The sequence below is a fragment of the Mustela nigripes genome, chromosome 7, assembly GCF_022355385.1.
Source record: "Mustela nigripes isolate SB6536 chromosome 7, MUSNIG.SB6536, whole genome shotgun sequence".
Classification (NCBI taxonomy): Eukaryota; Metazoa; Chordata; class Mammalia; order Carnivora; family Mustelidae; genus Mustela; species Mustela nigripes.
In genome coordinates this window covers 37,014,398-37,031,590 of record NC_081563.1, presented here as the reverse complement: position 1 = coordinate 37,031,590, position 17,193 = coordinate 37,014,398, and the positions used below count along the sequence as shown (strand labels likewise).

The 17,193-nt window shown below is 44.3% G+C and overlaps 1 protein-coding gene across 1 annotated transcript in view; it reads right to left on the bottom strand.

Moving 5' to 3' along the window:
• MERTK (MER proto-oncogene, tyrosine kinase) overlaps window positions 1–17,193 on the bottom strand; it is a 112,459-nt gene that overhangs the window by 1,561 nt on the left and 93,705 nt on the right. The window contains exons 15-18 of the mRNA XM_059405602.1: window positions 15,629–15,747; window positions 8,394–8,503; window positions 6,316–6,475; window positions 5,523–5,659 (exon numbers count right to left, since the gene is read on the bottom strand). Coding sequence (XP_059261585.1) covers window positions 5,523–5,659; window positions 6,316–6,475; window positions 8,394–8,503; window positions 15,629–15,747 — 526 coding nt within the window. The remainder of the gene's footprint in view (window positions 1–5,522; window positions 5,660–6,315; window positions 6,476–8,393; window positions 8,504–15,628; window positions 15,748–17,193) is intronic.

The following is a 17,193-nucleotide window of genomic DNA, read 5'->3' as shown; positions in this document are numbered from 1 at the left end:
AAATGGGACTACAGCCAGGAGAGCTGTGTTAGCTGGGACCTGGGGCAGGGGATAAAGTGGTGAAGGATGTCTACCTCACAGGGCTGGGTGTTTTGTGTGTGTCACCAAACTGCGACTTCTCAACAGCCCTGTCATTGTTATACTGCAGTGAAAATGAAAGCAGACTCTGGGATGTTATAGATGCCACCACTGCTGTGTGGACGGTAGGGGAACCAGCCTCTGACTGGACAACTCCTACTCCCAGGAGCTCATGGCCCCTCTGCTGTGTTCTGTACAGACAGTTGGCTCTTCCGGGTAGCTTCTTCATTCCCAGTGTCTGATAGAATTAAGAATTATGAGTGCAACTGGGTGCCTGGGTGGCTCAGTGGGTTAAAGCCTCTGCCTTCAGCTCAGGTTGTGATCTCAGGGTCCTGGGATCGAGTCCCACATCGGGCTCTCTGTCTGCCTTTCTGCCTACTTGTGATCTCTGTCTATCAAATAAATAAATAAAATCCTTAAAAAAAAAGGAATTATGAGCACAATAAAATAGAGATGGCCAAATTAGGAACTACTGGCCAGAGATGAAGAGTGAGTTACACCATCATTTCATTTTGATTCTATCCTGTTTTCAGAAATTGATATTCATGTCACTGGATATGAAAACAACCCAAATTAAAATCATCTGACACATGGAGTAGATGCGATCTTATGAACATAAATATGTAATTCCTGTATTTACACTGAACATGTGATGTAGATCCTTTGGCTTATTTTTATTTATTTATTTATTTTAAGATTTTATTTATTTATTTGACAGAGATCACAAGTAGGCAGAGAGGCAGGCAGAGGGAGAGGGGGAAGCAGGCTGCCCGCTGAGCAGAGAGCCTGATATGGGGCTCAATCCCAGGACCCTGAGATCATGACCTGAGCTGAAGGCAGAGGCTTAACCCATGAGCCACCCAGTGGCTCCTTCGTTGGCTAAAGAATAAAGCCCCCACTTTGGCTAATTCTACTAGCATGTGGTCCTTCACACATGGGCAGATCTCATCTACGGAGGTGTCTAACAATATCTTTTCACTTGTTTACTTTTGCAGCCTCTAACAATACTTGCGGATGCTTCTGGGAGGTGGAGATCTGCAAAGCACTATGTCTACAAAGGGGCCGGCCATGAAAACAGGACACTGAGGCATATTCCCCCGGCTAAGAACCCTGATTTTCACCTGGATATCAGGCTTCACCGTGCTTTGGCCTCTCTCTGTCTTTATAAAACTTCAGTAGATGGCTACTTAGACTTGACAAACAGTTTTTGTTTCAATTTTCATGGCTTTTGTGATATAAATCAATTTGCATGACTCCCCCCTCCCCCAACAAAGCCTTGACTGTTGGCATTCCGAGATGAACTTTGAGGCATTCTGTCCTTAGAGACACATTCTCCTTTCCATTACTTCATCAAGGGGCTGTGTTATCTAACTTACTTTCTTGTTTCCTGATCTTAGGAGAAAGCATTTGAATAATCTATCACGTTTTTCATGTAGCAAAGTAGCAATATCATTTTGAAACATTAATTTTGAGGATTTTAAGTATTTGAGAGATAGCTAGCAAGAGAGACAGTACAAGTGGGGTGAGGGACAGAGGGAAAAGCAGACTCCCCACTAAGCAGGAAGCCCAATGTGGGGCTTGATCATGGGACCCTGGGATCATGACCTGAGCCGAAGGCAGACACTTAACCGACTGAGCCATCCAGACACCCTGAAACTTACTTGAAGTGCTTTGTGAAGTACTTAAAAATATGAACATGGGGGCACCTCAGTGTCTCGGTCATTAAGCATCTGCCTTCAGCTCAGGTCAAGATCCCAGGGTCCTGTGATCAAGCCCGGCATCAGGCTCCCTGCTCAGTGAGGAGCCTGCCTCTCCCTCTCCTACTCTTCCTGCCTGTGTTCCCTCTCTCGCTGTGTCTCTCTCTGTCAAATAAATATAAAATTTAAAAAAAAAAAAAAAAAAAAGAACACGGCTTTTACAGATGGGGGAGCATGTATATCATCTAAGCTGCTCCCCACAAAGGGCAATGCCACAGTAGTGGACCAAGGAGAGGAGCAAGAGGGCCTGGAAAGTAATGGGGGGCTGTGAGCTTTAGTAATTTCAGTTTATGGGTGGGAAAAAAACCAATAGGTTTGGTAGCTGCCTTTGTAAATGGTCATTTTTGTTTTTCTGTTAAGATTTTATAAAAGAGGGGCACCTGGGTGGCTCAGTGGTTAGGCCTCTGCCTTCGGCTCGGGTCATGATCTTAGGGTCCTGGGATCGAGCCCCGTATCGGGTTCTCTGCTCAGTGGGGAGCCTGCTTCCCCCCTTCTCTCTCTGCCTGCCTCTCTGACTACTTGTGATCTCTGTAAAATAAATAAATAAAATCTTAAAAAAAAAAAAAAAGATTTTATAAAAGAGATAATCCAATCTTATCAGCTGCTAGGGGCTGAAGGCAAGAGACGGGGAGCGTCTCATGGGTATAGATTTTCAGTTTCTTAAGATGAATAGAGTCCTGGAGATGGAGGGTAGCGACAGTTGGGTAACAAAGTGAAAGCACTTAATGCTCCTGAACCTCACATTTACAAGCGGTTGCGTTACATCTCTTTTACCACTATTTTTTTTTTTAAAGATTTTATTTATTTATTTGACAGACAGAGATCACAGGCAGGCAGAGAAGCAGGCAGAGAGAGAGAAGGAAGCAGGCTGCCTGCTGAGCAGAGAGCCTGATGTGGGGCTTGATCCCAGGACCCTGGGATCATGACCTGAGCCTAAGGCAGAGGCTTTAACCCACTGAGCCACCCAGGAGCCCCCTCTTTTACCACTATTTAAAAAAAGAATTTTAAAAGATGCTATCATACGCAAGTACAAAATTTATAAATGGATGAATTCACCCATATCTGTCAGGCACCTGTTTTGTCCCTGGCAAAGGAGTGTCTAACATCATGTTCTTAGCCCTTCAGCCCCTCTGCCTGCCATGGGTCAGATGCCAGTGGTTTGGGGTTTTGCCTTATGGGCAATCCGGAGTACGTTTGGGGCATCCATGATCAGACTAATTTCAGAAAGATCACTTTTGGTTGCCACCCAAAGGATGTGTTAGGAGCCTGGGGGTAAGGAGAAAAATGAGATGGGAGACAGAAGGGCCTGCATTATTCCATGGGAAACAACAGTGGCCCTGACCCGCTCATCACTCACATACACTGTGAGGTCACTGTGCCACTGTTTCCATATATGTGATGAGGAAGCCGAAGTCAATGGAAGTCAATGGCCCCAGGCCCATCCAGGCCTGGGATTCCATGGTTTGAGGGTCCCAGGGGTGGGAATGGAGGGGAGGGGGACTCTGAAGGACATCTGCTGGCTGATAGGACTCAGCAGGATCAAGGAACAAGGTGGTTCCCTGGGGTCACACTGGACAATGAGGGCAATCAACACAAGTGCCGGGAACCATAGTGGCTGGGGTGTGTGGGGAGTCCTGAGGGCTGCAGCCAGGATGCCCTGAACTCAGCTAAGGAAACGTCCCACATAGATGACAAAGGCATCACACAATGTGGCCTCTTGGGCAATGGGGAGCAGGGCACAGAGCGTTCTCTGCTCTTTACATTGTCATAGTGCTTAGAGTTGAGTTTAAAGAGAGCAAGGGGCAACTCAATACAGGAATGAACTCATCTCGACTAAGTTTAGACAGTAGACATGGAGAGGAAGCTCAGAAGTATCTGTCTCATTTTTTAAAAGAAAATGCACAGATATGTAAACAGAGGCCTCTTTGGGATACACTGTTCTCCAGCATCCAGATTTGAGAGGAGATGTGGGAAGAGGGTCTGGTTCCCCAGAGCCCCTGTAAGCCCGTAATGTGGGGACCACAGACCTGTCTGCTTTGCCTGACTTCCCCAACACACAGCATCTATGTCGCTCTCGCCTAAAACTTCTCACTGACTCAGCATTCCCTGCTTGGCTCTATGTGAAATGTCTCAAAACCAGCGTGTGACACAGCTCAGACCTCACTAAAACCCCAGATAATCGCCAAATGCCAACTTCTGGAGCACAAGAAAAGCCAAGAAAGAGACGGCAACAAAACTCTTCATTCAATATTGTTTGGCTGTAACTGCTTCTTCATTATCACACGCAAACATGTCATTGATGCGGTCCCTTTAAAAATGACCATAAAACCTCAAATTTAATCTAATTAGGATTTCACGATATTTTTAAGGACTTATGTTTTCTGTGTCTGTTCTTCATGTTATGTATTTACAACCACAATAACCACCACCAAACAGGGTGAGGCTCTGGTCAATAAAGTTTTCCTTCTGCTTGGCTTGGACAGGATCTGGGAGGCCTGAATGCACACTGACCTAGGTCTTCTCATCCGTGTGCAGAAGCAGGGCCAGAGAGAGAGAGAGAGAGAGAGAGAGAGTGTGTGTATGTGTGTGTGTGTGTAGAGGGGTGTCTCCACGTGTTTCCTCACACCACAGCCCCATCTTGGGGTTCCATGATAGCCACGCAGTCCACGATCCTAAAACGTTCTTGTGTGCTGAAAGCCCAAGACTCCCGTGATTTCCATCAGGAAGATTCAAATCACCAAGCTAGAGGCCAGTGCCACAAGAAAATTATTATTTTTTTACATCAGCAAGGTATTTGGATGACATCTATCTGGAAGGATGCTACTAAAACCTGGTACCATTGTGTGACATTCCCGCGAGCTGAGCATTCTACCTGTTCTCTTCTTTAACTTTTCTTCCCAATCCCTTTCTGAATATATGACTCTACTTTTTTGTGTGTGCCTAATAATGAGGCACAGAGAGGTCCAGTCAGTCGTGATGGCCACACATGCGGCTGGCTGGGAGGCAGCGGCCTGTCTGATTGCAAGTCCTGGACCTCTTCCCGTAATGCCTGCCCCCAAGAGAGAGGGCCTGTGGTGACAGGTGTCCCTGTGGTCCGGCACACTTGGAGCTGGGGGCTCTCATGCCTGGCTGAACACCTGGTCGGTCTCCCAGGGTGGATTTTAACGCATACGTTTCTAGGCCCGCTTTGGACCAACAGAGTGACAGTCTCCACACAGGGCTGAGCAATCATGCTGTTAGAGTATCTAACAATCTAGCAATTGCTAGGAATCTAGCAATTCCGAGGACTGGGCTGGCCTCAGTCACTGGCATAGACTTCCAGACTTCCTAACTGAGGGTATCATAGTGATTGGTTTGTCTGAAGTGTTGTATAGAAAAAGAACTGTAGGAGTAAGAGGACAGATAATTGTTCAAGACCCTCATGTGCAAGAGAGTCAAACTGTTTGTCTTATAGGGTCGGTCCCTAGAGGGGCTTACAGAACATCAGGGCACGTGCCGGCTTGCTGGAGATGTGCACACACCAGCTCCCACACCAAGAAAGGCTCATGGCCTGGGACATCTACGTGCCACCCTCTGCACATACCCATCTGGCTAAGCGTGAGCCCTCCTGCTGAGCGGCCGCACCTCCCCAGGTCTGCGCAGCCGGCCCCATGCAGAGCGCCCAACAACACGGAGAAGCTCACTCACAGTTCATCCAGGCAGTCCTCGGGCTGCTTCAGCCTGTGGCCGTGGAGAAGATAGTCGTACATTTCGTGGTTCTGGACTCCCGGGTAGGGAGTCATTCCCCGCGTCGCTATCTCCCACATGGTCACGCCAAATGCCCACTGAGAACAAAGCAACAACAAGTTAGGATGCAAGTCCTTTCTGAAAGGCTGAATGGCCTTTTTCATGTAGAAAGGGCATTTCCTTAAAGCCCGAGGATGGTGCACAAAGCTGACAATTATGCCTGAGACATGCTGCTTTCCCAGCACTGCAGTAACGCGAGGGTCAGAGAGCCACACTTCCCTGGTTGTACCAAAGCTGTTCTGGGAAATCTGGCAAAGGCGGAGAGCCCTCTCTCCGCATGTCAGTGCTCTGTGTAATGCTCTGTTCCCCTGCTGTGGGTACGTGTCTTTGGCTCCCAATCTCTGGGTAAGGGTTTAATTACACAGAATCTTTGATACAGAGCCACTGGACGAACTCATTTTTCATGTTAATATCTTAGGTATGGGCAATAAGTCACTATATTGCAGGAAAAAAAAAAAGATGGGAATAAATTAAAGGCCTATGCAAAACAGATCTTCTGAATGTCAAGCAACGTCATCAGAATATAGTTTTCTACCTGATTTAAGGAATCTAGCACTAAACGAAAGGTGTGCACATGCTCCCAATCCTCAGTTTATCAGAGAGTAACACATCTTATGACACCAGCTCAAGTCAATTCCTCCTGTGTGCCGTCATCTCTGCAATGTGGGGCTCCGAATCAAAGCCCCGCACATACCACGTCACTTTTACTCGTGTACACTCGGTCCGCAAGACTCTCTATGGCGATCCACTTCACAGGCATCTTAGCGATGCGGCCTTGGCGGTAGTAATCACCACTGTAAATCTTTTTAGAGAGGCCAAAGTCTGCGACACAGACGGTCATATCGTCTCGTAACCTGTAGAGGGTAAGTTCACGTCCTCAGTGACATTTAGAGGCAAAGCCTAAACCACGGGTCTGCATCAGATGCAGCTGAAAACATTCTTGGTAAGTGACCGAAAGAGATCCCAACGGCCTGTGAGGGTCCTGCTTTGGGACCGATGGCAGAGCAAGTGACAGGGAGTTATAACCTAGCACCTTGTGGTCCGTGTGGGGACATGGAGCAACAAGGGCACCTGTGCACAGAGAGGAGAGCCACCTGGAGTGAAGGGATGCTTCGCGGGAGGAGAAAGAGCAGCGGCCCAAATCCAGGGCCCTCCAGGGGACTCACCAAACACCCAGCAGCCTTCCTGCCTGGTGTCTGCAAGCAGCACTGGCTCCTGCCAGTTTGGGGGAGGTGAGGAAGTACAAGCTATGAGAGGGGGACCCTGGACTTCCCGTTACAATAGCCAGGGGGTACTTGAGGAATTAAGCGGAAAATTAAGCATTTATAGCCCAGGCTGTTAAAGCAGATCCTAGACAAGAAGGAAAGAGGAGGAGAAATGAGTGGTCTGGAGGTAGGATGACTGCTTTGTGCCTGTCTGACACTGGCTTTTAAAACCACAAAGTCCCCCATCCTGGGAAATCCCTCAGTCCCAGGCGAAGTGGACAACTGGTCACCCTACCTGATGGGAAAAATACGAAGGAAAATATTCAGGGCAAAGAGAGGTGCCCTTTTCATGATTCTCCCTCCATGGTATAAAAATCACTTAAATAAACAAATAAGAGGTGCCTGGGTGGCTCAGTCGGCTAAGTGTCTGCCTTTGGCTCAGGTCATGATCCTGGGGTCCTGGGATCAGATCCACATCGGGCTCCCAGCTCAGGGGGAAGCCTGCTTCTCTTTCCCTCTCTGTCCCTCCCCCTGCTTATGCACTCTCTCTGTGTCAAATAAAATAGTAAAATCTTTAAAACAAAACAAAACAAACCACCACCACCACCACCACAACAAAAAACCCACGAACAAGCAAACAAGACCCTTCTGGGTCTTAAAAATGTGGGACAAGTGGGACAAGGGGGCTGGTGGGAGGCTAGGTAAGGAGTTGGGGGCCAGACCCTATGGTCACATCTCCAACCAAGAAAAACAGTAACAATAATACATTTAAAGAATACTCTGTCTTCCTGGAATAATTAAACTTAAAAATCGAGAAACAGTTATTGTTTTTGAAGACTTAGAGCAGATAATGATGGTCCTACCAGAGCGGAATGGAGAGAGGGGGAAGCCTGAGGTCAGAATTCTTGTGTAAGTCCTTGTCTCTCTGATGCAAGAGGAAAGCCTCCATGTAGTTTCACAGCACATGTTCACAAGGCAGGATCTCGAAGCCTGACAGACAAAACCCTTACGATTTTCCTTACTGCCTCAATGAGTAGCTGGCTTACATATAATTCTGGGTCCAAAGCGAGCAGATGGCAAAAGGGAAGGATCACAAAGGTCACAGTCCAAGCTGAGAGGGTGAAAAAGTCACAGAAGAACATTCTGGAAACCAACCAGACTTGCAGAGGCAGACGTTGTGAAAAGACCCAGTCATACATTAGAGCCAGAGAAATCCCATCTCCAAAGCCAGGCAAACTTGCCTCTCTCCCATGTTTTAATAGCAACAGGCCAGCCCCTCTTCCTACCGAGCCCCCCAATTATCTCACACGATGAGGTCTAGCCCTCCTGGGTTGGACCAGGACTCTTACATGCAATTTCTTTTTTTTTTTTTTTTTTTTAAAGATTTTATTTATTTGACAGACAGAGATCACAAGTAGGCAGAGAAGCAGGCAGAGAGAGAGAGGAGGAAGCAGGCTCCCCGCTGAGCAGAGAGCCCGATGTGGGGCTCGATCCCAGGACCCTGAGATCATGACCTGAGCCGAAGGCAGCGGCTTAACCCACTGAGCCACCCAGGCGCCCCACTTACATGCAATTTCGAGCAGCTAAATCCCGATGCAGAAAATTTCTGTTGCTCAGATACTCCATTCCCTGGGCGATGTCCACCATGAACTTCAGTAGTGTCTGCAGTGGAATATGCTGGGGAGAGGAGAAGCAAGAAGACAAAATATGTTTTAAAAGTTAAACTTGTGCAGAGTTATTGCCACCTGAGGGGAGAAAGAGAGTTTTTGTGTTTGTTTGTTTAGTGTTTGTATTTCTCAAAGGAAACAAGCCTTTCACTTCCATATCACTCACCTCACAAATAAGTTTTTTAAAAAGGAATAAAAACAAAAACAAACCACAAAATTTTTGGCAAATTTCACATTCTCCCTGTCTTTTAAAAATACTGATGGTGAGTATTTCTTTTTCCAAGTTACGAGGTCAAATGGGATCCTTTGTGTCCTTCAGAGTGGCAGGGGGGACACAACACCTGTGCCAGGAAAAGAGAGGCAGGTTGCCTTCAGTGGGCGACAGACAAAAAGCCTGCTCAGCCCACTCCAGTCATACAAGCGTATGCAATCATCTTACTTTGAGACACTTGCAAAGGTAAGTTTCTTTCAGACAGAAATTAGACCATCTTTGCCTCTTATCACAGGGCCAAAGGACCACAAGGAGAGGTATTCAGGGATTTTGTTTTTGTTTCTCTAGAGTCCTCTGGGGAATGTCAAGTCTACACTGTACAGATCAATCCAGAAGGCTCGGTGAGAGAACCTGTCCTGTCAGGACTGAAGATGAAGGTGATGACTGAGGAAGACCTCTGTGTAGTAACTAAACATTTTAGCACAAAGGCCGCGAGGAAGAGGGTTTACCACAAGTTCCTGGCAGTCATGAATGGGTCCATCCATGACAAACTCTCTTCAGGGCATTGGATTTGTCATGGCTTATTCTGTATGGAACATGAGTTTTCAAAGTGGTGTTCACGAAGACGCTGAATTTTTTAAGATTTATATTTCCCAGCTAAGATATGTGTTAATTACATCCTGCCTATATAGCAAAATGCTTTAATTATCCTTTACCTTTATATACTGGAGTTGTTAAAAACAAGTAAACAAAAAAAATGTAAACAAATCAGGCAGGAAATTCTTCTGCGTCTCTTCTGTATAACTGAGGCATTTGAGTTTCCAGATGATAGTTTCCAGGAAAGGATTTGGGTGCTAAAGAATATGAAGTCCTGCTGGCATCATGAGTGTAGCACATATTAGGTACTAGTCATTTGTGTTATTTTTCCCTAGAACATTTATGTTATTCTTGCAGACTGGGACCAAAAGTAATTTAAAAAGTAACTGTGTGATAGAACTAAGAAATGAATTCAACAAGGTTCCAGGATACAAGATTGAGATACAAAAATTAATTGTATTTGTATACAATAGCAATGATTGATCTGAAAATAAAATTAAGAAAATAATTTCATCCAAAAAGAATTCAAAATAAAATACTTAAGAATAAATTTAACAGGAGAAATGCAAAACATACTCTGACAATGATGAAACATTGACATTAAAGTAGATCAGAATAAATGGAAAGATATCCTATGTTCATGGATCAGAAGAGTTAATATTGTTATGATAGCAACACTCCCCAAATTGATCTACAGATTTAATATAAGCCCTATCAGAATCCCAGCCGGCTTCATTGTAGAAATTGACAAACTGATCCTAAAATTCTTATGAAAATTCAAGCACTCAGAATATCCAGAACAAGCTTGAGTAAGAAGACTAAAGTTGGAAGCCTCACATTTACTGATTTCAAAATAAGAAAGCAATGATAATCAAGATAACATGGTACTAGCATAAGGACAGACTCAGACATTAATGAAACAGAATTGAGAGTCTAGAAATAAACCCACAAATCAATGTCAAATGACTTCGAACAGAGTGCCAAGATCATTCAGTAGATGAAAGAACTGGACAAGAGTGGGATATGCAAGAGAATGAAACTGGACCCCAACCTGAACTCATACAAAATTAACTCAAAATGGATCAAAGACCTAATGTAAGAGCTCAAGTATAAAATTCTTAGAATTATTCATGAAAGCCAAAAAATGGAAACAACCCGAAGTCCATTAACAGATAAACAGACAAACGAAACATAATATAGCTAGACAATGGAGTATTATTTGGTCTCAAAAAGTACTGATAGAAGCTACAGCGTGGATGAACCCTGAAAACATGCTCTGGGAAGGAAGCCAGATATGAAAGACCACAGACTATGATTCCATTGACCTGAAATATCTGAAATAGGTAACTAGAGAGAGAGGGAAAGCAGGTTGCTGCTTCACCTGAGGGTTTCTGGAGGGGAGGTGGGTGGGGGGATGGGGTAAGTGGGGGAGGGGCATTAAGGAGGGCGCATGATGTGATGAGTACTGGGTGTCACCTAAGACTGATGAATCAATGACCCCTGAAACTAATAAAACACCATATGCTAACTAACTAAATTTAAATAAAATAAAATAAAAATTTTTTAAAAAGGTTGCTTAGAGCTGGGAACAAGGTGGGGAGGGGAGATCGGGATGTGATTGCAAAAGAGTATGGGACTCTGTTAGGTGATGAAAATGTCCTACAATTATGCTACACAACTTGAGCATACCAAACACCTCTGAGTTGTACACTTTAAATGGCAGAAATGTAGGGTGTTTGAATTATATCTCAGTAAAGGTGTTATTAAAAAAAAAAAAAAAAAGAACTGTTCCAGGAGAAGAGAGGGAGAGGGAAGGGGAAAGAGAGCAGACTTCTCTTTTTGTCTCTGGAGGCTGATGGATGAGGACGCCAGGCCTGGACGAGCTGCCCCCATCAGACACGGGGAGGGGCAGCTACAGCTGAAAAAGCAGAAAGGTTGAACAGTTGTGGACATGAGGTGATGTTGTTGAGGCAGAACTAACACTGCAGCTGTCCTACCTCTGGGCTTCGCTGTGTGAGATCCCTCTGCTCCTGCTAGCGTGGACCAAGTTATGTAAATGTGCTCCCCCTGCAGGGCTGGGGTGCTGGGCCCTATGTGCCGCTCCATCTTCCATGGGAATAGTACATCTGGAGGTGTGCAGGGGAGACAGGAGATGGCAGGACAGGACAGGACCCCAGTTCTCATAGGGGTGGACACACCAAAGGGAGCAAGGGCATCAAGCAGAGATACAAGCAACCTGCTCTAGAACCTCAGCAAAGGGATGAATGCTCATGGAAAAATTTAAAAAATATTCTACACTGTCACTGTGACTATCCCCCAAAGAGGCGTAGGAGTAAAATGGCAAATTAAGAGGAAGTACACAGCCACGATCAGAATGAGCAAAGACCTAGTGATCTGAGAGCACACATGTGTTTTAGGAAAAGGAGGCTGTCTCATGTGTCAAAAGCAAAGAGGCAGAGAGAATGGGGGTGATAAAAGCAGGAAAGATAAGCTGGGATCTATAACAGATCATATGGCTTCCTTTGTGTGTAATAGAAAGCCCAACTCAAATGCTCCAATGAAGCTACAGTATTCAAGACCATGTGGGAGGGGCGAAGAATGGGCACACAGTTTAACAGTACAGAATAGAGAACTCAGAAATAGACCCACACTAACACAGCCAATTCATTTCTGACAAAGATGCGAAAGCAATCAATTCCATAGATTAACGATAGTCTTTTCACAAATGATACTGGTCATCTACATGAAAAATAAAAGCAAACCTTAAGCTAAATGTCATACCTTAAATAAAAATTAATTTAAAAAGGATCATAGACTTAAATGTAATACGTAAAATCACAAAGTTTTTAGAAGATAACATAGGAGAAAATTTTTTTATCTGGGTTTAGGCAAAGAGTTCTTAAACATGACAGCAAAAACATGATTCATCAGCAAAAGTTAAATATTTTTATTCACATTAAGAGAATACGAAGACACACACAAAAAAGAGATAATACAAAGACAAGATACCAACTAGGAGAATAATCTTTGCAAATTGTATATCCAAGAAAGGTACTATATCTAGAATATATAAAGAGCTCTGAAAACTCAACAGTAAGAAAAACAACAACCCAATTAAAAAATAAACAAAAGACATTAACAGACATCAAAGAGGATATAAAAATGGCATATAAACACAAGACAGGATGCTCAAAGTCCTTAATCATTACAAAAATGTAAATAAAAGCCACCACGAGATATCACTACCCATCTATCAGAGCAGCTAATAACCAAATTAAACCAAACCCCAAAACTACTGATAATACCAAGCGCTAACAAGAATGCAAAGCAAATGATCTCTCATACACTGCTGGTGGGAATGTAAAAGTATAGCCACTCTGGAAAATCTAGAAGTTTCTTTTAAAATTAAACATACTCTTTCCTAGTATGACCTAGTATATCACCTTTGGACTTTTTACCCTAGAGAAAAAAGAAGTTATGTTCACTCAAAAACCTGTACATGATTTTTTTTTTATAGCAACTTCGTTCATCCTTACCCCCAACTGGGAACAACCCATGTGTGACTCAATAGGTGAATGGATAAGCAAACTGGTCTATGCACTAGGAGATACACAGCAATCAAACAAGGAATGAACTACTGATCTCACTAACTTTAATGGATCTTGAAGGCATAATGCTGAGTAAAAGAAGCAAAAAATTACAAATTGTATGATTCCATTCTCAAAAAGACAAAACTATAGTCATGGAGAACAGATCAGTGGTTACCAGGAGTTCACCATGGGGGCAGAGCATGACTACCAAGATGTCACAGGAGGAGGTGTTTTTGCGTGATGAAATTGTTCTGGATCTCAACTGTGATGACAGACACGTGAATCCATTTATGTGTTAACACTCAACAGAACTATATACCAGAAAGGGCGAAAGAGTAACACTGTATGATAATTTTAAAAGGATTTTTATAAAGATTATAAATGGTCCCTATCTCTTCCACAATGACTCAGGAAAAAAGTTCAGTAAGAGGCTACTCTATTTCCAAAGAGGCCATATGAGAGAGGAGGGTTGAATGTCACAAGTAAAAACAGACGACTGTTGGCCATCAAATAGCCCTGAATGTGAGCCTGGATATTTTTACTGTAGAATTTACTCTTATGCAACATGAAATTCCCATGCCTCCAACAATTATTAGAAAAATCCCACCACATACCAGAAAACTGAATGGGAGTAAAATTGCTCATCAATGTGAAACGAAATCCATTCAAGAGGATGGCGTGTAGCCATTCACAGCCAACTGTCTGGAGGCTGCTCTGCCAGGGAGGGGTGCACACTGGGATGGGGCCATCAGAGAAGAGCCAAAAGCAGGGGCTCTGCAACCCAGGTGCCAGTCCTGCCTCCATCATTGCCCGATCTGTGAGTCAGTTTCCTCACCTGAGACTCTATTACTAGTAAGGACCTCCTGTGGTTGCTAGGCCATTACTGCAGCACTATACGCAAAACAAAGCCTCTGCAAAGCGCTGGAGAAGAGTCAGCCCCGTGGATGGCCTGCGGGGAGGCACGTACCTCCTGAGCACCAGCCTGTGAATCAGGAGGCATGGAATGAACAGCTGGGATAGGAATGGCCGAAGATGCCAATGATTAGATAAGATGTTGCCGATTGTAGTTTTGTTTTGTTTTGTTTGTTTTTCCTTTTCCAGGCTTCTTATTATGTTACATCTTTCTTACCCGTGGGAAAAAGGAAGAAAGGGTGCCTGAGTGGCTCAGTTGGTTAAGTGACTGCCTTCGGTGCAGGTCACCATTCTAGAGTCCCAGAATCGAGTCCCGCATTGGGCTCCCTGCTTGGCAGGGAGTCCGTTTTTCCCTCTGACCCTCTCTCCTCTCATGCTCTCTTTCTCTCATTCACTCTTTCAAATAAACAAATGAATAAAATCTTTAAAAACATAAAAATAGGGGCCCCTGGGTGGCTCAGTGGATTAAGCCGCTGCCTTCGGCTCAGGACATATCTCAGGGTCCTGGGATCAAGCCCCGCATCAGGCTTTCTGCTCAGTGGGGAGCCTGCTTCCTCCTCTCTCTCTGCCTGCTTCTCTGCCTACTTGTGATCTCTCTCTCTGTCAAATAAATAAATAAAATCTTTTAAAAAATAAAATAAAATAAAATAAAAATAATAAAAAAAGAATAAAAACAAAAGAAAAAGAAAAAAAGGGAAGAGAAATACTGTCATGCTGAGTCCCCTATTTTGGATTAGGCCCTTCACCACTTCGGAGAAGCCTCAGTGATTTTATAATAGTTCTGAGATGTGGCTATAATTTCCTAACTCTGGCTAGTGAGTGTGTGGGTGGAAGATTTAAAGAAGTCATGAGGAAGAGAACAAAAATCTGAGCATGAGACCAAGGGGAAGTGAAAGAAGAAAGATGACTTATACCTCCCTGGGAGTAATAAAACAAGTAAAAGAAAAAGAAAAGAAAAGCAAGGAATGACCTTTCACATCCATAACACACAGCGTCAGCAGGACATAGGAAAGAAAGTTCCAGAGTGTTTACCCTAAACTGGGTCTCAAGGTTTTGTGTTTGTTTTTCAAGCGCCTTGCCAAATTCAATAAATGGCTGTTCCTGCAGATTTGTCTATCTCCTGGGATAATGACTTTCCTCATTATGCCCTGCAGTTGGGATGAGGACTTTCTCTCCTTTCTCGGGGGCCCTGGTCGGTCATCTGTGTGGGACCTGTGGCCACATGCAGGTGGATATGGTGCCTCAGTCTAAGCTCCATATTCTGTCACGTTCCCCTGTGCTGGGGGGATTCAGACTTGATTCAGACTTAGGGGCAGGGTTGAAGGAAAGTGTGCCAGCCTGCTGATTCACGACAGGCTTTCCGATCCGGAGGATGAAGGGACTCTTGATAATCCAAAACGTGGACGGGGTATATTCATGCTCAGTGTCCAGAAAAACAGCTCAGTGCAACTTCCTCTGGGAATGAAACGGATCCTGCTTCTAGTGATTTCAGAGTGAACGAGCTGGAAAGAGGAGACTTCAAAAGAAAGAGGCCGCTCTGTCAGCATGTGGGGCCCACCGGGCTCCACAGCGATAAGGCTGGAGCCATGAGAATGAGCGCCCAGCTGGCTTCATCCCCCCATAAAGTGGGAATTGTAAGACCTATGTGCAGGCCTGCTGTGAGGACAAAAACCACATTTCAGCCCCAGGGTGCATAGTGAGTGCTGAACAGAGGCCACACGTCCTCTCCCTCGCTCCTTTATTTTCAGGGTTAGCTGCTGAGGTTTCCCAGGCCTTGTCACAGAAGCCTGGGGGCCGTTCAGAGGCAAGACGACTGGGTAATTACCTTGGGTCCTGTCTCCAGTCGGGAATAGAGTAAATATGTGTGCAGATCCCCGTACTTCATAAAGGGTAAAATCACCATGGGCTTTGGGATGCCCTGAGAGCTCATTTCTATACATACACCTGAAATTAAAACCAGAGAAAGTTACAAAGAGCCCTTTGTTACCAGTAACCAGAAAAGCACTGCAGGAGCACAGGCCAAATTGAAACCATGTGCTCTCGAGGTAACAGTTAAAAACAAAATAAACATGGGGCGCCTCGGTGGCTCAGCCGGGTAAGCCTCTGACTCTTGATCTCGGTTCAGGTCTTGATCTCAGGGTCATGAGTTCAAGCCTGTGTTGGGGTCCAGGCTGGGCATAGGGCCTCCTTAAAAAAATTAACAAATGAACAAAATAAAATAAAATAAAAACCCATAAATCACAAACAAGTTGTATATTAGAATGTGGAAAACATGCTGGGTCCACTTCTTGGTAATTTTTTTTTCTTTCAGATTAGTAACAATCTTTGCATGAGAGGTCTCAAAAATTAATCAGTTAAGAAGCATAGTCATCTAGACACCTGTGGAGTTTTTGTTACACTGAGCCCAAGTGAGGGGTGACTGCGTAAGAATTCAAGGGCAAACTAGTTTCCTGGGGTAGTTAATACCCGATCAGGTGAAAAAGCCTGGGGCCACCAAATGCTCAAAACTATAAAAAGAATTTTGAGGGCCAGGAGGTAAAATTCACATGTCTAAGTTTTAACAGTTATACGCAGCAAACACCATTTATCCCTAAAAGTTGGAACTAGGGCCTGTTGCCTGATGGCAGGCTGGTAAAGCTCTCCCACATCATGGCCCATCATCGCAAAGCATGATGGTTCTCAGTCTGCAAAAATCAATAGCTACAAAGGAATAACAGTGGTTTCCTTGAAATGATTTGGTATCCAAGCATTATTTTTCATATCTCTCTGCAGCTTCGATCGTAATAAAACTTTGAAAGTTCCCCCAAAGAACTGTGCACGTATCCAGACACAGGAGAGAAAAAAAAGAAGTCAGCGGAATATTCAATTATTTTTAGGTCGCTGTTCTGTCTCGGGATTGTAGCACTGATATTGCAAAGTCTTGATAGCTACAGGGCCACAAAACCAAATTCTATTAAATTGTGTCCCGTGACGCTGGCAGTATTAGATCCCAGCAAACCATACTTGAAAATATGTTAATAAATTGTTTCTCAAAGATTGATCGATGGAATTTGTCTACTTTGACAGCTTTATCCTACTGGTATTTGATTCATGGATAACTTTAAATCAATATAAATTATAACATAGTTTAACATAAACTTTTGTCTTGCCTTGGAGTAAAGTGGGGGCCCCTGTTTTCACCCACAGTCACCTAGACCTCTGTGGACACTAAACCTTCCTGAGCCCTTGGGGTGTCCAAGACACACAAGCCCATTTTTGTCATCAGCCTCAGAAAATATAATTGTAAGAAGCCTTTGGGGTGAAAAACTCAATGTTGTCAATTACTGTGGTGGTCATACAAAGTATAAACTTATCTGCCCCAGAGACTTTTCCTTTGGCATGGAGTGGATT